General features: G+C 42.1%; 1 protein-coding gene across 1 annotated transcript in view; it reads right to left on the bottom strand.

The window, feature by feature from the left end:
- Nup133 (nuclear pore complex protein Nup133) overlaps positions 1-21,619 on the bottom strand; it is a 600,491-nt gene that overhangs the window by 201,512 nt on the left and 377,360 nt on the right. The window contains exons 11-13 of the mRNA XM_080274695.1: positions 15,980-16,127; positions 15,251-15,472; positions 7,030-7,184 (exon numbers count right to left, since the gene is read on the bottom strand). Of these exons, the coding sequence (XP_080130821.1) occupies positions 7,030-7,184; positions 15,251-15,472; positions 15,980-16,127 (525 nt within the window). The remainder of the gene's footprint in view (positions 1-7,029; positions 7,185-15,250; positions 15,473-15,979; positions 16,128-21,619) is intronic.

The following is a 21,619-nucleotide window of genomic DNA, read 5'->3' as shown; positions in this document are numbered from 1 at the left end:
ACATCTATCAACCCAACAAGATCTTCCACAGGAGTACACTCTAATTTTTAACAATATTCAGCTCAATCTCGCATCCTTAAACATACTTGGTGTTGCATTCTACTGGGATATATCTTGGAAAGAACATCTTACCTCTCTTGTAAAAGCTGCTTCCAAGAGACTGGGTATGCTAAAATGACTCAGTACCTTCATTACCCCTGCACAACTGGTGACTTTATACACGGGTTTTATTCGTCCCTGTGTAGAGTGCAACTCTCATGTGAGGGGAGGCTCCCCACACACAGCTCTTCTCAACAGCATGGGGTCCAAGGCTTTTTGTCTCAGTAACTCTCCTCCTCTTACTGACTCTTTTCAAGCATTTCTCTTCGCCACAATGTTGCATCTTTATTCTTTTCTATTGCTACTTCCATGGTCACTGCTCCTCTGAACTATCTGCTTGCATCCCTCCACCATAACAGTGGGCACATAGCACCCATCTAGCAACAAACTCTTATCCCTTTTCTGCCCAACTCTCCAATGCAAGAGTTAACTGCTACTTCCAGTCCTTCACGTATGGAACAGGTCAACTCTGAAATTGCCTCACTCTGTTTTTCCTAATACCTACAATCTCCAGTCTTTCAAATGCAGTGTTTCCAGGCATCTCAAAAAGAATGGATCATGAATTTGGCTCTCTGTTATCTTTTGTTTTTCTTCTTGGAATTTGCAGGCCCCTGGCCTTTGGTTCCTTCTTCCTTGCTTTAAAAAAAAAAAAAAAAAAAAAAAAAAAAAATGCAGCAAACAAACTTAATTTATAATGATAACCCAGTACATTTATCTCTCTACTGTCAGATGCCTCAATCAAGTGAGTGTTGGCTACAAACCAATTGCCTCCATGTCGCCCTGTCTCCCGCCATTTCACTCCCCTGCTCCCAGCTCACACCCCTGTCTTTCATATACCTCTCCACTCCATCCCTCCATCTCATCCTTGGCCTACCCCTCCCTCTCCGCCCCTCCACCTCACTCGCATACACTCTCCTCATTAGTCTCTCATTCCCCATCCTCTCTACATGGCCAAACTGCCTCAAAGAATTTCTCCTAATGCTTTCTATCACATCCACATCCACACCACAACCCTCCTTCACTTCCTCATTTGTCAGTCTGTCTCTCCATGTAACTCCACATGCTCCTCTCAGATAACTCATTTCCACTGCCCTCACCATTTGACTTGTGTCTGTCCAACAAGGTCCAAGCTTCACTTCCATACATTAGGGTTGACATCACAATATTGTCATGATGCAACTTTTTTACTTCCATACTCATTTCCCTGTTCCTCATCACTGCTTTCAAAGAACCGGGAACCTTTCTCCCTGTTGTACCCTTCCAAGAACTTCACCCTCTAACCTTCCATCCTTACTCATCACACTACCCAAGTACTTAAATGCACTCACATTTTCCATTTCCTCCTCATCTGACCTCACTGTACATTCACTGACTTCATTTCTCTCAAAGAATATAACTTTACTCTTCCCTACATTCACCTTTAGATTCCATTTCTTACACACTCTCTCAAACTCATTCACCAAGCTTTGCTGTTCCCCTTTGTCTTCCCTTAATACAGTATCATCTGCAAACAACAGTACAGGGAGTTTCCAAACAGTGCCCTCTCTCATTATAGTTGCTCCAACATCCACTGCTCTATCTTGTACAGTAGAGTCTTCATACAACACAAGATAGGACAAGCAGAACCTCATGCAAAATCAAATTCGTGCTAAACCGTGACATGTATATACTGTACATGCAAAATAGGGGGTTACGTTCTAGGGGCCTTATATCGTTTCGTTTTCGTTTCGTTTTTAAAGGCTCCAACATGCTTGCATGTGTCGGCCTTGGTCACCTAATGGCGGCTCTCCATGCTGCACGATCCATTGCAGCCTCCCTGTTCAGTCCCTTAACCCTAAGGTCACACTTAATGACCTCGTCCCATGTCTTTCTCGGTCTACCCCTCATAACCCCACCCCCAATATTAACACTTCTCACCGTCCTCACCCAATTATCATCCCCCATCCTCTCCACATGTCCAAACCACCTCAATCTACCTCTCCTCATCACAACACCAATACACTCCAGTCCCATCCTACCTCTCAACTCTGAACTTCTTCCAACCATTTCTCACCCTAGCCACAGAGCTAGCTCCAGCCCCACCTCCAGCACACAACATGTCTCCCAAATAACAAAACTCTTCCACACACTCAAGAGATTCACCAGCAAGTTCAATCCTTTCACGTCTGACGATCTCCACCTGCTCACCCCGGCATGCCGTACACATAAAATCAGCATTATCTCGCAGTCTACTTCTGATACCACTAAATCTCTTATGCACCCATTTATCACACACACCGCACAAGATGGAATTACTTCCCACGCCCTTGTGGCAAACTGCACATGGCCACTCTCCCTCGTCTTTGACAGTACCGCCACCAACCCTAGATATCATCACTTTTGTTTTATCTGCATATACCCTTAAACCCTTTTGCCCCATACCATCTCTCCACTTCCTAAACCTTTCCTCCGCCTCCCTTTCATTCTCTGCAATCAACATCAAATCATCAGCATACAACAACTCCCACGGGAGTCCGTTTCTAAAGTCACGTGAAAGGGCTTGAAGTACCATGATAAACAACATGGGACTCAGGACTGACCCCTGATGCACACCAACATTCACGGAAAACTCATCACTCAAATCTCCATTCACTCTCACCTGGGTGTGAGCACCCACATACATGGCCATAACCACCCTAACCAGCCACTCCTCCAAGCCAAGCTTTCTCATTGCCCACTTCACCACCTCTCTAGGGACTCTGTCAAAGGCCTTTTCCAAATCAACAAAAACAAAATAAAGATCTCTTCTTCTATCAATATATTTTTCCTGAAGCTGTCGAACAATGAATATGGCATCAGTGGTCCCCCTACCTGGCATAAACCCAAACTGCATCTCATCAATATTCACTCTTTCTCTAATCATACCTTCTAAGACTCTCTCCATTACCTTCATTATCTGATCTAAAAGCTTTATACCTCTATAATTTCCTCTTTCCAGGGCATCACCCTTCCCTTTATACACATTTACAATTACACTCTTCAGCCAATCATCAGGAACAACACACTCATAAATAATCCTATTTATCAGGTCAGTGACTAAACTCACCCCTATATCGCCTGAGGCCTTCAACATTTCGGCAGTCAACCCAGACACACCTGCTGCCTTCCCCACCCTCATCCTGCCTATTGCCTCACTCACAGTAGCAGTATCAATCAAGGGCCAAGGGCCAGACACTGGATCTGCTGGCTCCAAACCTTCCCTGTCCCAGTCAAACTCCTCATTCAACAACCGGTTATAATGCTCTCTCCATGCATCTTTAATATCCTCACTGTTCACCACTACCCTTCCTTCATCATTCTTCACACACTGCTCACCTATGATATCCCGATTATCCCTCTCCACCTGACCTGCCACCCTAAATATATTTTTACTTTCCCCATGATTTAGGTTATCAAGTAATTGTCTCTGTGACTCAGACTTTGCCCTGTATACCTCTCTCCTAGCCCTACGCTTGGCAGCCACATATTCCTCTTTGCTACCACCCTTCTTCCATTCCCTGAAAAGCCCTTAATTGCAGCTTCTACACCCTCATCCCACCACCAAGTTACTTTATGTCTTGGTGGTCCTCTTGTCCAGCCGCATGTTACATCAGTAACTCTCAAGAAATTGTTCTTGAGGGCTCTGTACTGTTCATTAACGCCTCTGTCTACAGCTCCCCGTTCAGCCACCACCCCCCTCAACTCGCTATAGAAGGCATCCCCCACCACTTGGTCCCTCAGCTTCCATATTTTCCTCCTAGGTACATAAGTCCTCTTTTTCATCACTTGTTCTTTAAGCACCATATCACAAATCAATAGTTTGTGCTGCTGCACACACTCCTCACTTCCTATAACTTTAACATCCCTCACTAACCTCCTATCGGCCCTCCTAACCAGAAAATAATCTATCTGACTGCTATTTCCCCCAGACTCATACGTAATTAACCTACTGTCTCTTTTCCTAAAATATGTGTTGCACACAATCATGTCCATTGCCTCCCCAAATTCGAGTATCCTTTCCCTTTCTGCATTCCTTAGACCATATGCACATCCCCCATGCACTCCTTCATAACCTTGTGCTGCTTCACCTACATGACCATTTAAGTCCCCTCCCAAAATCACTATTTCATCATCCCGCATACCACCCACTACACGTATTAAATCATCCCAAAATCTATCTTTCTCTGATTCATCCAATCCTGCCTGTGGAGCATATGCCGATATAATCACAGCTATCTTTTTTCCCAACAGAATTTTCACTACCAATATCCTATTGCTTACTCTCAAAACATTCATAACATATTCCACCCATTTCTCCACAACCATCACACCAACACCTCCATATCCATCTGTCCCCCCCTGCCAAAACAACTTATAGCAAATATATTATAGATTATTACAAATATGTCTGCCTTAAGACACCCAAGATGGTGTTTAGATACGATCCCACCGACTGGCCATATCTGCATACTGCATTGTAACCTAACCTACCCGATTAGTTTCGTCCCCTAATACTCCCCATAAAAATTTTAATTACCAAGGACTGCCACTAAGCCTCTTGAAAATCCTCATTACCAATCAAGCAAAAAACGTTTGACCTAAACAACATGTGAATAATGGCCGCCCAGGATCAGGCATATTTCACCAAGAATCACTTTCAGTGCCCATTAAAAAAAAAAAAAAAAAAAAAAAAAAAAAAAAAAAAAAAATGCAGTGTGAAACTATTTTTAAAGACATTAGTCATCAACAACAAAGGAAAAAAATGCTATAAAGCAGTCGTCAGCAAGGAGTGACTGCGTATTTCTCACTTCTCACATACACACGAATGCAGTAATCGTGAACAATAGGCAAGTCAGCCAAGCAGTATAATTTGTATGACAGTATAATTCACAAGAACTGAACTCACATAATTATCCTACCTAACTATGTATGTCACCACACTGTGCCTTCACATATCGTAAGATCCGAATTTTCTCGACCAAAGACCGTCAGTTCATAACAAACATCGGGTACAAAGCTTCCCCCCCCTCCACACACCTGTTGCACTAAAGGCGAAAACACGAATTTTACTGCTCCTTCATCGTTAACTTTTACTTCCAACACGGAAAACTATCCACATTGTACAAACACCTGACTCATCTCTGTCTGATGTTTGCATTTAAGCTCCCACATCATGCCACTTCGTCTGACAATTTTACATTTTCATTTAGAATAAATGCTTTTCTTGTGTCCACAGGACTTGCAGGTTGTTTAGGCAAAACTAAAGGTACTTTGGAACTACAGTCTCTGAGGAAATTAGGAGCAAGGAAATAAGCAAATAAACTTCTCATCACAGCGACCGTCTACACAACACTGAGGCAGGTAGCAGGCTGTGGCAGGTGGTGTGGGAGATGGGTCACGTGGGTCGGGTCAAGGAAGCCAATCAATGACCGACAAAAGCATAACACACGAGTTGTGTCTGGAAATCCAATACAGGTACCTAAACACACCCATTTCCCACAGTTTCTCTTGCACAATTGAGTGGTATTACAGTGCTATTAAGTAAATTACGGGAGAAATTAAATGCCCATGTTATTGTAAGTGTGTTGTTTCGTTTTGTCTTACACTGTGACTCTACTGCACAGGGTATCTCCTTTATGACCCCATCCATATACAGATTGAAAAACCATGGGGACAGAGCACATCTCTGTTTCAATCCAACGTTCAAATAGAAAAATTCACTCAGCTCATTATTCACACGCACTGCAGCTTTAGTTTCCTCATACACACTCTTCACGTCATTCAACAACTTCCCATTTACTTTACATATTCTTAATACTTTCCACATTCCTTGTCTATCCACCCTGTCATATGCTTTCTCTAAACCCATACAACTTCCTTTCCTTCTCTAGTAACTTTTCCACTAAAGACCTAAGAATGAATATCTGATCTACACAACCTCTTCCCTTTCCAAGACTTCCCTGTACTTCTCCAACTAATTTCTCTGTTATTTCCCTAACTCTGCCAATAGGTATCCTGCCATATACTTTTCCTACTACACTACGAAGACAAATACCCCTATGATTACCGCACACTTCTTCCTCCCCTTTTCCTTTATATAGAGGAGTAATTATACGTGACTTCCATTGCTCTGGAACTCTACCCAATGATATTATTTATTTGAGCGTATTATGAACAAAACTCATGATAATGCTAAGTACTGCAATTGTTTCATTTGGGGGAGAGGGGAATATTGGGAATTCAATAATGGAAGTCACTGGGGTCCACATCAAAGTTCATCATGGTCAACATTTGGACGCAGGCCATCATTTGAGTATCACTGCTCAGAATTATATAAAATGTGGGCTGCCTTGTAATATGAAAAAATGGCTTGCTAATTACTTGAACACCGCAAAAACTGGACACACCCAGCTCCCCAGCACTAACTATATATAAACCAAGCAAATGACAAAAGATCTAAGAACAACATCTATACTGCGGAGTCAATAAAAGGAAAACACCTTGGCATCTTTCATGAAACTGTGAAGACCCAAACATATGCATAATGAAACCTACAAACAGGTGGTCAAGCTTCTCTGAAAATAGTCGAGTATCCATATGACTGAAAGAGACACCAAATGATCACCCAAATACACAATATAAAGTTTGTGACAAAAAGCACATGGTGAAGGGAGTCACACCACTTCAAGACTGGGGACTACTGCACAATGGATATACATGTGTGTCTCACGTGACAATCACTTTAAATGAATGGACAAGACATCATCAATCCTGGAAAAAAAAAAAAAAAAAATGCTGTGCCTTCGAGGCACATGTAATATGCCTGTGAGGTGTTATAAGATGGTTGAAAGCCTCTTCCTGAGGGTGCCTCCAAGGAGGGAGCACTGAGAAAAAAAAACAAAAAAAACTTACTTTATTGCTGCATCCACCAAATGCTGATGATCCCTGTGTCTGGTGCGCAATGAGGAGGCCATGGTGAGTCGTTGCCCGTGTTCACTAAGTGTTGTCCGAGTCATGACACGTGTATCCCTTATTGTTCCTACACTAAGTCGCTGCCACAGCCGTGTCTGTGTTGAAAGTACATTTTGCAGTATGAGGCATTGACTTTGATTAACAGGATGAAACAGTGCAAGGTGTGAAAAAAGCATTGCCAAAGAAGTGATAATTATCCTATGTGGATGATAATTTCACTCCTGTCTTGACAGACGATACTCTGTCCTCTGATCATTGGGCTTTAAATAATCTACCATTGGAAAATTATTTTTAACTTTCTTCCAAGAAAATAATCACAAAATTTATCATGATTACTTTGCCCACCAACATTAACCAACACTACAAAAATCAACTCTGTAGTTTAATGAGGTATGTTGTGATTCATCCTGTGCCAGGCAATGCTAAATGACTGGAATCAAAATAGCATTCAGCATCAAGACGAAAACAACTGACAATCTACTGAAAAGATATCATACTGACATCTGGTACCTCAGTTAAATGTGAAGGCACTGGTTCACATTAGTAATACATCTGTTCTGAAGGTACAGTACAATATATGAAGGAGTGGCCACAAACAAAGCACCTTCATGTCACCCCGTCCTTCACCATCAGGTTGCCCCTTCTCAAAATCACAACCTCCCTCTCACATATATACCTTTCCACTTCACTCCTCCTTCTCATCCTCCCCTCCTCCCTTCCACTTTACCCACACACACTCTCCCGGTCAGTCATTATTCATTCTCTCCACACTGCTAAATGACCACAAGGCACTTCTAATGCTCTCCGGTACATCCTCATCAACACCACAATGCTTCTCATTTCCTTGTCTGTCTGTTTGTCTCTTTATGTAACTCCACATGCTCCTCTCATTTAACTCACATCCATTGCTCTCACACATGACTTGTGTTCTTCCAACATGGTTAAAGATTCATTTCCACACACCAGATTAATGACTGAAGTACTGTGAAGCAGTGACTTACTTCCATGCTTATATCCCTAGTCCTTATCACGACTCTCAGGTGATGGTATGTAAGGGCACCTACCATCCACTTTTTTTTTTTCTTTTTTCTTTTTATGCATGGAAGAAGGAACCAAAGGCCAGGAGCCTGCAAGCTGTTATCTAAAAAAAAAAAGTAATAAAAAATAACAGGGGGCTAAATTCAAGATCCATTAATTTCTAGATGCCTGGACACACTGCATTTGAAAGACTGGAGATCACAGATAGTGGGAAATACAGTATAGACAAAGGAAGAGAGTGTGGGGATGATAATAGCATAGTGCAACAACTTCTTACATCCATGCTCACCTTCCTGTATACCAGCAACCATCCTTCTCGGCTGTATTCTATTTTGCATCTGATCCTTTGTGGTAGGTGGGGGCGTTCGTCATCCACTCACTCAATGTAGAGTGAATACCCAGGAAACCATTTACTATGCTGGGTGGTAACCATATAACTGGGGTTTCTGGCAGGGTTAAGTGTCCCCCAGCTTCCCCTATCCAAAATCACTTAATCATGGTAGTCATTTCAGAGAGCCTCTGAGGGCCCAATACCTGCCCCGGGCAAGAGGGTGTTTGTTGTGAATGTGTTCAACAATGCGAGACATGCTGTGATGGCATTGTGTGGAACGAAGATGAAAGGGTGCGAAGTGGAGAAGTGGGAGGGTGTGAAATGTGTAAGATCAGGAATGAATGGGAGAGGAAGATGTAAGGAAGGAGTTGCTTTGTTGATGAATGAGGTGTGGCAGAGTGGAATGAGAGACTACAAATGTGTCATATCCAGGTGTATGTATGTCAAGTTCAAGTTTGAGAAGGTGAAAATGGTGGTGATTGTAGCATATGCACCGTGTGAGGACAGGAGTGAGAGAAAGAAAGACAGGTTTTGGGATGAGCTAGGTGAAGTAGTGGGAGAAATGCCCAGGAGCAATAAAGTGATCGTGATGGGGGATATGAACGGAAGAGTAAGCACTGGTCCTGAGGATGACATAATGGGTTGTTATGGAGTACCAGGAGAAAATGATAATGGGACGCGACTAAAGGATATGTGTCAGGAGAGGAGGTTGTGCATTTGTAACTCATATTTCAAACACAAAGATGCACATAAATATACATGGTACAGAGGAAACGGGGATCATGTTGAAAGAAGCCTGATTGATTACGTGCTCATACAGAGGTTGATGATGGGAATGGTTGCTGATACGAGGACTGTGAGAGGACGATGTGGAGGTCTGTCAGATCATATGATCGTGGCATGTAAGATCAAGCTGAGAGGAGTGAGGTGGATCAAGAGAGACAGGAGCAGTCAGGGAGAAAGACTGAAAGTTGAGAAGCTGAGGATCAAAGAAATGGCAGATGATTACAGGACCAAAGTAGAGGATGAGATAGAATCAGTGAACTGGAATGAATTGGATCTGGACAACCTGTGGAATGTATATAGGGACTGCTTGGTTAGGAATGCTAAAGTGGTGAGTGGTGCGGCAGGAGTATCAACAAAAAATGAAGGGTACAGCATGGTGGGATGAGGAGGTTAAGAAAGCAGTGGAGGAAAAGAGCAAGATGTGGCCAGAGTGGTTACAGGATAGGGGTTCAGTTGAAATAAGAACCGAGTATATCGAAAGCGAGAAGCACGTAAAGAAACTAGTGAAGAGGAAAAAGGAGGAGGTAAATGATGATCTGGGAAGGAAAATGAATGCAACCTTCTTTGAAAATAGGAAGTTATTCTGGAAAGGGGTGCGGAAACGTAGAAGTGAAAGCGGAAAAAAATGTGATGGTGTGAAGGATGCTGGTGGTAGGTTACTAACCCATGGAGATGAAGTAATGACCAGATGGAAAGAATATTCTGAAAGCCTGATGAATGGGAATAGAGAGAGCAGAGTGTCTGTAAACATTACTGGTTTTGGGGGTGTGCAGAGAATGAATGCAGTGCCAGGAAATGTGACACTCGCACAGGTGAAGAGCGCTGTGAAACGGCTGAAAAATGGGAAAGGAGCGTTGTGGTGTGGATGTGATAGGAAGCGTTATGAGGAACACACTGAGGTGGTTTGGCCATGTGGAGAGGATGGAGGGTGAAAGACTGACGAAGAGAGTGTATGTGAGTGAGGTGGAGGGGAAGAGGGAGGGGAAGGCCGAGGATGAGATGGAGGGATGGGGTGGAGAGGTATATGAGAGAGGGGGGTGTGAGTTGGGAGCAGGGCAGTGAAATGGCTGGGGACAGGGCGACTTGTTTATGGCCACCCCAAACGGGATTGAGGCATCTGGCAATAGATAGATAGATAGCTGTGGTTCAATAGGTGTATGCGGAGATGATTAAGTGTAGTGGAGAGAGTGGAATGAAGTGCTTGTTGGAGATATGTAACAAGGCTTGGATGAGTGAAACTGTGCCTGCAGAGTACTCCTGTACAAAAATAAAGGTGAGCGAAGTGAGTGCAAGAATTATCGTGGCATAAATTTATTGAGTGTGGTAGGGAAGGTATATGGAAGAATTATTATAAAGAAAGTAAGAGTTACCAGAAGTCCTAGTGAGTGATGAGCAGGGTGGCTTTAGGAGTGGCAGAGGATGTGTGCATCAAGTATTTGCAGTGAGACACACAGCAGAGAAGGTTTGTGAGAAGGACCATAAGGTGTTTATGACATTCATGGATCTGGAAAAAGCATACGACAAAGTAGACAGAGAGGGATTGTGGAAAGTTTTGTGCATGTATGGTGTAGATCGTAGGCTGCTAGCTGCTGTCAAGAGTATTTATGATGGTAGCGAAGCATGTGTAAGGGTTAATGGGCATCTAAGTGAATGGTTCACGTCGGTGTGGGCGTGCGACAAGATTGTGTGATGTCCCCATGGTTGTTCAATATATATATGGATGAGGTGATGAGAGAAGTAAAAACACGAGTAATGGAGAAAGGGATGGTGTTGGTAATGAATGGTGATAGATGGAATATCTCAAATTTGTTGTATGCTGATGATGCAGTACTGCTTGCAAGTACCAGACAAGAACTTGGTAGGCTAGTGCAAACTTTTGCTGATGTCCGTGTGCGTCATGCCTTGAGAGTAATTGCAGAGAAGAGTAAAGTGATGGTTAATGAGAGATAAGGTGACTCTCAGTGTGATGTCACAGTGAATGGAGAGAGACTGGAATTGGTGAGACAGTTCAAATATTTAGGTACAGTGATAGAAAAGAGAGGAAAATGTGCAAAAGAAGTTGAAAGCAGAGTGACACAAGGAAGAAAAGTAGCTGATGCAATGAAGGCCTTGATAAAAAACAGAGGCTTGACTGTTGCAGCTGCACGAGGCTTACACGAGGGAGTGTTAGTGCCAACTTTAACATATGGGTGTGAGACTATGGTGTGACACGAAAATGAAAGTCAAGAGTAAGAGCTGTGGAGATGGGACTGCTGAGCAATGTATGTGGAGTACAGAGGATGGATAGGATATGAAATAATGTGATTTGTGAACAGTGTGGAGTGAGGAAGTCGGTGGACACCAGAATCGAAGAGAGTGTACTGAGATGGTATGGTCATGTGGAAAGAATGGATAACAATAGAGTGGTGAAAAAGATATACCTGAGCGACTATGAAGGAGGGAGGAGGCGAGATAGGCCAAGGAGAAGGTGGAGAAATGTGGTGGATGAGTGTTTGATCAGGGAGGAGAGATTTGGAAGTTGGTGAAGCTAGTGAACTGGAAAGAGATTGAGCTGGCTGGATGGATGTTGTGAGGAGAAGTGCATGATCAGGGATTTTGGCACCCCTTGTGAGCATGGCAGCATCTGGATTGACTCAATCGGATACGTTTGTGTGAAGCTGCAGAATGTGGTGAATGTTTTTGGCGTATCCGGTAAAGCCAGGATTCCGGGGGTTTGAATGATGAATGAATGGAAGTGTGGCCTATTTGGACTGGGCAAGTCTGGACATTGCTACTCCTCACTCTGCCCTTGGGTGGGAAAGGAGGTCTGGATGATGACGATGATGATGATCCTCTAAAGTCCCGTCCATCCTCATCACACCACCTAAGCATTTGAAGGCACTCACATTCTCCATTTCCTGACCAATTAGCCTCACTATGCATGCCATAGCTTCATTCCCTCCAAAAAACATAATTATCCTCTTTGGTGAAATCTTTCAAATTTTGTTTCTTACACAAACTTTCAATCCCATTCACAATGCCCATTCATTTAAAAGGACAGTACCATCAGCAAACAACAGCACAGGCATTTTCCATACCATACCCTTCTCACTCATTATTTTGCAACGAGAGGCATGAATGAATTGATCTTACAGGAGAGTCTCTTGAGCGTTTGGAGAGTTCTGTTATTTGGAGGATATGTGGAACATGTTATATGCTAGAGGTGGGACTGGAGCTAGCTCTGTGGCTAGAGTAAGGAGTGGTTTGAGGAAGTTCAGGACACTGTTGCCTCTCTTAACATTGGGAGGGCTCTCCCTCCACATCAAGAGATCCTCGTATGAGTAAGCAGCATACATTAAGAATGGAAACCAGTATGGTAGTGAGACCTGGGCAGTAAAGGAAGAGGATATCTGAAGGCTCAAATGTACAGAAATGACAAAGATATGATGGATGTGCAGTGCGTCCTTGAATGCAAGGTCTGGGAGGGCTAGGATTATGAATGAATAGGTGAGAGGAAGGATGGGACTTGAATGCACTGATGCTGTGACAAGGAGCAATAGACTGAGATGGTAAGAAGGCTTGGAACAAGGTCAGAGTGTGACCTCAGGAATAAGGGACTCCATAGGGAGGATGCCAGAAACTGAGCAGTGTGGACAGCTGCCATTATATGACCAAGGTCAATGTACGCAAGAATGTTGGAGCTTTTAAACCTTACACCGCGGGCTTGTTTTGCCTTGCGGCTCCCGCGGGCATATTCGCGCTCTGACAGACTCTCTAAAAATATTTGCCAAAAATCAGTTATTAGTCCTAGAAAATTAAAATCTCATATACTTAAGGCACATACCTTCAGCTTTCTCCTTGGGTGTTTGTTGAGCCTTCGTCGAGTACGGTAGGACTTGTGGAGACCTCTGAAATTGGGTAACGAAGTCTCCACTTTACACTTCACGACAACTCGTAATATGATTACCACAGCCTGATATTATCACTAGAAACACTAATCTATGATTCTCAAATAGTTTGGAATCCATACTCCCCCCAAAAAACACTGTGAAAGCAATGAAAATTACGAGGGCATATGACCATCCCACTTCTGATCGTTCGCCGCTAGTGTTGTCTATTATTCATAAAAACACTCACAGTTTATATTTCTGTTACTATATAACACTTATATATATCTACAGTCTTTATCCATAAGTTTCCTTCAGTTATAGTAGTTTATTGTCACTGTAGGGATTCAATTTGTCAGACTTGGATGGGTGACTGCCTGGGAACACCAGATGCTGTTGGCATCCCTACTTGTCAAGTGGGGTTGGTGGAGGATTAGTGCCCCTCCCTGTAAAACAATTAACTCTAAGCCGTTGGCCACCCCGTTTGGGATACATGGCGTCTGGCAATGAATGAATGAAAAAATACGTAGCATTCACTTTCTCGTCCTGTATACTAGCACTGAGAGTGAATGTCACTTTCACCTTCACTCTCATAACTCATAGTATTCATACATGCTAGAGTGAAACTTGCACTTTCATTACTCCTAGTATATATACTCGTATTCTTATAATACCACTCATTTACATTTCTATTTATGTTCTCTACTTTATTTACATTATTTACATTTCTATTTTATTTACACTGTGTTATGCACTGTCACTTGAAGTAACTTATAAAACTATTTTCCACTGTTCACTTATACTTATATTCATTGCTTTCTTGCTGTTTACACATTATTTACACTTTATTTACAATTCCACTTGCACTGTTTTACTCAATAAAAAGATCATAGTCACTCTCTATCAATTGTCAGCCCTTTACCTCTTTCCACACGAGGTTTAGTAGGGGGTAAAGGTCACAGGGCCCTTTGCATGGGGCTATAAAGCCGTGTAAGTTAGCAGGAGCAAATCAGACATACTCCCACTTTCAAAGACGACAGTGAAATGATAGTGGTGGCCTCCTGCCGCCTGGCTAGGGTAGGTCCAATACTACCAACTTCAGCCCTATGAGACCTGTTAATATATAGCAATGAAATGATTGGCAGGAAACCAAGACAATACATAATAATTTAGGAATTTCCAGGTGAATGTAAATATCACTCAGGCTTCTCCCTTCCTTCCTTATATGTATATTTATTACGAAAATAGATTATACGGCATATTTCAAGGGGAAATAAACAGCGAAAATTAGCGAACAAGTGCACGTGAGGTGTTGTCAGGTGATAATTAGCCAATTCCAGGTGTATGGCACTATCACTTACCTTATTTCTTTTTTGTATATATTATTTGGTATAAGAATAGGGCGTAGGGCTTATTTCAATGGATGAAATCAGTGGAAAATTCCAGGGAAGATTTACTTAGCGTAGAATACAGTGTGGTGGCCTGCAATTATTAGGTAGTTCCAGGTGAATGTAAATATCACTTAGGCTTCTCCTTTCCTTTCTTATATATATTTTTATTACGAAAATAGATTATACGGCATATTTCAAGAGGAAATAAACAGCGAAAATTAGCAAACGAGTGCACGTGAGGTGTTGTCAGGTGATAATTAGCCAATTCTTGGTGTATGGCACTCTCACTTACCTTATTTCTTTCTTGTATATATTATTTGGTATAAGAATAGGGTATAGGGCTTATTTCAATGGATGAAATCAGTGAAAAATTCCAGGGAAGAGTTACTTAGCATAGCACGGCCGGGCAGGCGAGAGGATAGGGTAATGGAGGGGGGGTAGGGAGGAGAGTCAAGAACGGGGAGAAATGGCTAAATTGTCAACAATGAATAGGAGTACAGATGAGATTAGGAGTGCTGACTAGTGTTGGACATTGGCAGTACTGATAGATGATACAAGCCACCACTTGAAATCCCGGGCGAATTCAAAATAACACAGAATCACAAAAGTGTCGCCCTGCGGTATGATCCCTTGCTCCCAAGCGTCACGAAAGTGACACCCCGCGATTAAGGGGTTAAAAATGAAATGAAATGATAATAACACCTTATTAATGAACATCATGTGGCTGTAGAGCTATGAATATAGAGTACCTGCTGGAGAAAACTGATGTAGTACTGGTGAGCTTCTGCTTTGTCTTTAAGCTGATTGAGGACAATGAGTGAGGTGGGTGCTCCAACTCCACCTGCTTGGTCAGACTCAGCCCATCTAGGGTCTGTGGCTGGGGAGTCATCCAAAATGTTAACTGAGAGTTGGAGAACTGCCGAGTCTAGCTGTGAGGTGTCTGATCCAGGGAACAAGTCATCCAACATAGCCTATGGGCAAGAGTTGTCATGCATCATAATAAGATACAGCAGTCTCAAAACACTACATTCTGATCTACTTGTTTTTTGTAACTTATCATATTTATCCACTTACTGATAAGGTGAGGGAGTGAAAAATACAGTACCGGTACATAAAACATACAAGACCAATTTAAGAGTTACTGAATTATTAGAGAAAAAATTAATTCTTGTCACTGTGATGAAGTCTATCATCAAACTTGATAGGTGACTTAGTCAAACATATAAATATTCTACACTTTCATTTGATGGTATTAACATTTATAAAGGATTGTGGTTAATTATAAAAAAAAAATAAAAGGTCTTGCATATATCTCTGGAGTTACTAAAAAAACAGAGCTTATCAATGTGAAAGATTCAACAGTGCATAACAATAATGCAAATCAAAATATATGCAAGTGCACTACATAAAAGCAATGGGCAACGCATGTAAGTTGCCTAGTCTCAGCATTTAGGAGTAATTAAGTTCCCATATTTTACCTCTGCTTGAGGAAGATTTTTGCTGTATTGTAGAAAAGCAGCCTGAAGTCTGGTGGTGCGGTCTTGACCAAGCTCTCCAGCAAGACTTACATTTAAACTCTCACTCAACCTTGAGCAGGCATCCTCAGCTGTGCTCTCATTCATTAGCCTGGAGGGAAGTAAAATTCATTATCATCCCATCACCCATGTTACACATGCAGGGCTCTTGCTAACTGCCAATGGTTGCGAGCCATTTGGCTCCTAAGGTTTTAGATTTATGAGCCAAATAAATTTTAGTAGCCAAACTGACTACGAGGCGAAATATTTTACAAGCAATAATATATTTATTTATTTACACACTGTGATGATTAGAATCATATAATAAGGTTTTAAACATTCCCAATGGTGACAAGGAAAGACTTAATAATCGATCATAACGTGCTTTTTTGTTCATTTAAGTGAGATTTACTTATTTTGCAGTTTACTGGGTTTTGAAGTGGATGAATTTTCTCCTCGCCAAAAGGCGACTTACATGTAAAATTTGTTCACCAAAGGGAAAAAATTCTCGAATCTGCGAGCTGTGGCATGCCAAACAAGAGCCCTGACATGCCAGTAATATGAGAATGCTACATTAATTATCAAAGAATGAGATAAAACCCCTTCAAAAAGAGACAAAAAACTTCCATTCTAGGTCCCAGGCCTGTTCAAGATTAAATAAAACTAGTCAAAATAGTGTGCTTATGCTTATGGACCTTCCACATTCCAGCTCAGCCTACCAGGGCAGTTCCTCCTGGCCAACATTAAGATTTCTGATCCATCCTATGTGGCGCTGACACACTGCTTCAGGTAGAGCACACTTACTCAGTCCTATCATCAGTTGGACTGGCAACCATGCCCCTCAGGACACCAGTCACTGCTAAGCACATCAGCCTCTGAATGAATTGACAATTTATTCACTGACTGCACCCACCATCACAATGGTTCCTGAAAACTGGTTTCATTCTAAATATCACTTCATATTTACTACATACTGGATTTATACTAATACAGTACATGTACCTTTAAGTGGAGGAATGATGATCACTGATGTAACTTGCGCAATGGTCCCCAGCTTTTACAGGATTTGTTCTAAGGTCTCTGATCTTTAATACCTTTCTTCCTGAAGGGATGAAGGTTGCTGATGGCATTCCACAAGCAATGGTCCCTTACTGGTTTTGTTCTATAGAATGGACCCTGACCTATCAATTGAGGTTTTATTCTTAAGGTCACTGGCCTCTATGGATTTTGTTCTAAAGGACATCAACCTGCACCAGACTCAGAACGGTGGCTTTATCATAGTTACTGGGCAAATAAAATCTGTTTCTCCTTAATTTCCAACTGTCCATCTAGGTTCAGTGAAATGACATCTTTTCCCTCTTCCCATTCCCCTACTCTTACAGGATGGATGTGGCTGCATTCTTGAGTTCCATACGGCAGCAGTGAGTGATCTGTTCTTAACCCCTAAGGTCCTAAACGGCCCTGTGGGGGTTTGCGTTACTTTGACACCCTGGCCTAAAAAGCCCGGTAGAGCAATTGCAATAAAAAACTGCATTCAAATTTTCCCACTTCCTACTTGATGTAACCTGCTCCAAGAGTATCCCAACTATGAGTTGAGAGGGAGGGAGGAGTCTCCTGCCCACCAACAGAGTGGGGGGTGAGCCCCTCCCCTGCCCTGCCTCTCCTTCTGCCTACCCCCTCAGTCGATGCCTTGTGATGTATCCCACTCTTTCTACACTTCCTACTGTCACTAGAGTAAAGAGGTGAGGTTTGGCTGTAGCAGTACTTCCCCCCCCCCTCCACTCACCTTACCCCCCTGGCTTAGCTGCTGAGAGAAGTGTCCCTCATCAGTTCTCCTTCCTACTCAAATGTGCAGATAAAGGTGATATTTCCACGCTCTACACTCCCTCCCTCTAGAAATCCTTCACCCTTCCTCCACACTCTTGCTTTCCTCCACTGTATTACTCCCCTATGCCCTCACGTGATGCATCGAATGAGGATTCATTTCCCGACTTTATTGCACTTTATAAACCTAAAATAAGACTTTGCTTCTATTGTGGCAATACCTAGTGAATGTATAGTAATATGTGTGTATGTTAGTAGCCCAATGTAATGTATATTACGGGAAATTTACCATGCATTATTTTTCTGTGGGTTACGTCTCTATGCCACAGCTTTTTACACCTTTAGTATTAAAATTGCTTGTTTTCCTATGGTAAGTGAAACATTTTTTCACATACAAAGCTGTGTAATACCTTTATGTTACAGATATATCACGATATTTTATTATATTATCATGTTTGCAGTATGAGTTCATTGATGAATGTATCATTTCTATTTTTTGCATGAAAATTTTTTTTTCCAGGAATGGTTTCTTCAGGATATATTTTTTGTTCAGGTTTAGTTAGGCAACATTCATTTCATGTCTAGGAACATTATTCACCTTGAATATCATGAATTTTGACAGGTAAGTCACTGTAATGTGGCCGTTTCTGCAACATACCACCTCTGGCCAGGCTGGGAAGGGTAACTATTATTTTCTTTGCCGTGCTGCTGTGCGAAAACTACTTGGTCAATCTGAATGAGACTTACATCTTCAGGTGTGTAAAGTATTGCTCTTGAAATATATGCCATAAATTTTGACATTTACAACACAGTACTTGAAAAGACACCCCTTTTTTGCAGTTCAGGAGGGAGGGGAGGGTTGAGCAAATTGCGGACTTTAGGGGTTAATTGCCATTACTGCAACCCTATCTTTATAATACATATCTGAGGAAGAGGATGAGCACTAAAGTCCATAGTCTTAAACACTTGGCAGGCATTCACCTTGCCCTATCCATATCTGTTGGTAATGTTAATGCACGAAAGGGAGTGCATTTCCTGGTGAACGGGAGCTTACCACACCGTAGTACTGGAATCCACGGGGAATCCCATAGCACCCCTTTGCATGTCCATTCACCACATTATAGCAGCCGTGTGCAAAGAAAACTGTAGAATTTGAAGGACCCTATGATGTGTGTGACAGAAATCTTAATTTAATGATAAATACATCATGTAAAGAAAAAAATAAGTGTTTAATATTTTTACCATTTTAAAAGACTTCACTGCTTCTCCAGATGTGGTTAATTTACAACGAGACAAAAACAAAGATGAGATACTGTATCCACTTCCATTTTATTTTTCACTATTTCTACTAAGCTGTTTATCAGATATGGTGCATGACAATAGAGCAACATAGGATTGGATGATGGATGGATGGATGGATGGATACTTGTATAATTAGTTTTATTATTTCATGCAATGATTCCTACAGTAAAGAATGGCCGAGGGCTACCTAAATAGGCAAATCATGAACACCCAGTTAGTTTGAATTACGAAGTCTCATGTTTGCATTTGGTAAACTTTTACAAGTCCTCACTATTTTGTTTTCACTGGGCAGTATATTATCTGGTGAATTTTGTTGTGATTTGAATTTGACCTTTATTTTTGGTGCTCATGATTGGTTTTCAAACTAACCTCCCCACCCTCTCCCATGTGTTTCGGGGGACTGGTGGGATATTGGAGTTCTGGCTGGGAAAAATGGCAAAACAAGCATTTGGGGCAGAAATATAGTCAAAATTGGTATGACCAGCCTGGGCGTAGGGTTATTACTGACTGCATGAACCCCTCTGAAGCTATGTCTGACACTGAATTTTTCCTACAGTACAGGTTCTCCAAAGCCTGTATGCATACACTTATACAGAGTATTCAAGAACAAATGCCAGTCTTCAATAATAAAAGATGTGCGAATTGCTAACATTAAGAGATTATAGTGTATGTCAATCTCAGAAACTGTTATATGATTTTTTTTTTTTTAAATTCCATGTGCCTGCTGAGATAGATGAGAATGGTAGTACGTTAGTGGACATTTGTGCTGGGAGGGGGTTGGTGATAGCCAATACCCTCTTCAGGCATAAAATGATCCACAGGTTTACATGGCGAGTGATGAGAAGGGTGGGTGGCGAACTCAATGAAAGGAAGGCAATGACTGATTATGTGTGTGTGGATGAAAGGATGCAAAGATGTGTAATGGATGCAAGAGCTTATAGAGGTTGGGGGAGTGGACTTTCTGATCACTACTTGGTGATGGCCAGAATCAAGATTCAAATAAGATGGAGAAATAGAAGAAGGGAAGGACGGGAAGAAGGAGTATTTGCAACGAGAGTGGAAAGGTTACAAGAGGATGAGAAAAAGGCAGAATATAAGAGAGAAATGGAGGAACGATTGGGCAAATATGAATTGGAATAGATAGGGGACGTGGAAGGTGAGTGCAGGATATTCACAGAAGAAATATGTGCAGCATGTGATGCGGTGTGTGGGATGAAGAGAAGACAGAGGGGGGTGCAAGGAACAGCATGGTGGGCTGAAGAGATGAGACAGGCTGTGGGACAAAAGTAGAAAGCATACAATGAATGGATGAGAAATAGGGGCGTAGAAGAAGTTGAGAGGCGGAAGAGAGTTATATGCAGAAAGAAACAGAGAGGTGAAAAGATTAGTATGAGAGAGTAAGAAGAGAGTGGATGAGGAATTTGGAAGGAATTTGAGTGTAAAGTGGAGGGACTGTAAGAAAATGTTCTGGAAAGAGGTGAAGAGCGTAAGACAGGGCGGAAGTGAAGTTAGCAGGGGAGTGAAAGATAAAAATGGTAGATTACTAGTGGAGAAGGGAGAAAAAGTGAGCAGATGGAGAGAACACTTTAAGGAATTGCTGAACATAAAGGATGGAAGTAATGCGAGTATAAGTGGCTGGGGAATGGCTGGGAGAAGGAAGGAGGTGAGAAGACAGGAAGAAATCAGTAGGATAGAAGTTGTGGAAGCAATGAAGAAAGTTAAATTGGGGAAAGCCCCAGGAATTGATGGAGTGTGTGGCGAAATGCTGAAGCATGGGGAAGAGATAGTAGTAGAATGCATGTGGAAGATGTGCAGATTGGCCTGGGACGAAGGTAGAGTCCCGGAGGATTGGAAGTCAGGTATAATTATTCCCTTGTACAAAGGAAAAGGGGAACAAGAAGTGTGTGGTAATCACAGGGGCATTTGTCTTCTTAGTATAATAGGAAAAGTGTATGGTAGGATACTTATTGACAGAGTTAGAGAAAGAACAGAGGAATTAGTTGGAGAAGAACAGGGAGGTTTTAGGAAGGGAAGAGGTTGTGTAGATCAGATATTCATTCTTAGATCTTTAGTGGAAAAGTTTCTAGAGAAGGGAAAGAAGTTGTATGCAGCTTTCATGGATATGGAGAAAGCATATGACAGGGTGGATAGACATGGATTGTGGAAAGTATTACGAATATATGGAGTAGATGGGAAGTGGTTGAATGCTGTGAAGAGTATGTATGATGGTGCTATGGCTGCAGTGCCTGTGGATGGTGAACTGAGTGAATTTTTCACTTTGAAGGTTGGGTTGAAACAGGGATGTGTCATGTCTCCACGGTTGTTCAATCTGTACATGGATGGGGTAATAAAAGAGGTACAAGGTAGGGCAGTGGATGTTGGAGTGGCCCTGGTGAGATAGGGTAGTGTTTGGAAACTCCCTGTACTGTTGATTGCAGATGATACTGTGTTGTTGAGTGAAGACGAAGGGGAGCTGCA

Source organism: Coenobita brevimanus, chromosome 59, assembly GCF_032717465.1.
Source record: "Coenobita brevimanus isolate Jiangsu-jjx chromosome 59, ASM3271746v2, whole genome shotgun sequence".
NCBI classification, from domain to species: Eukaryota; Metazoa; Arthropoda; class Malacostraca; order Decapoda; family Coenobitidae; genus Coenobita; species Coenobita brevimanus.
Note: the sequence above shows the minus strand (reverse complement) of the source record. Positions and strands in the feature narration are given on the sequence as shown.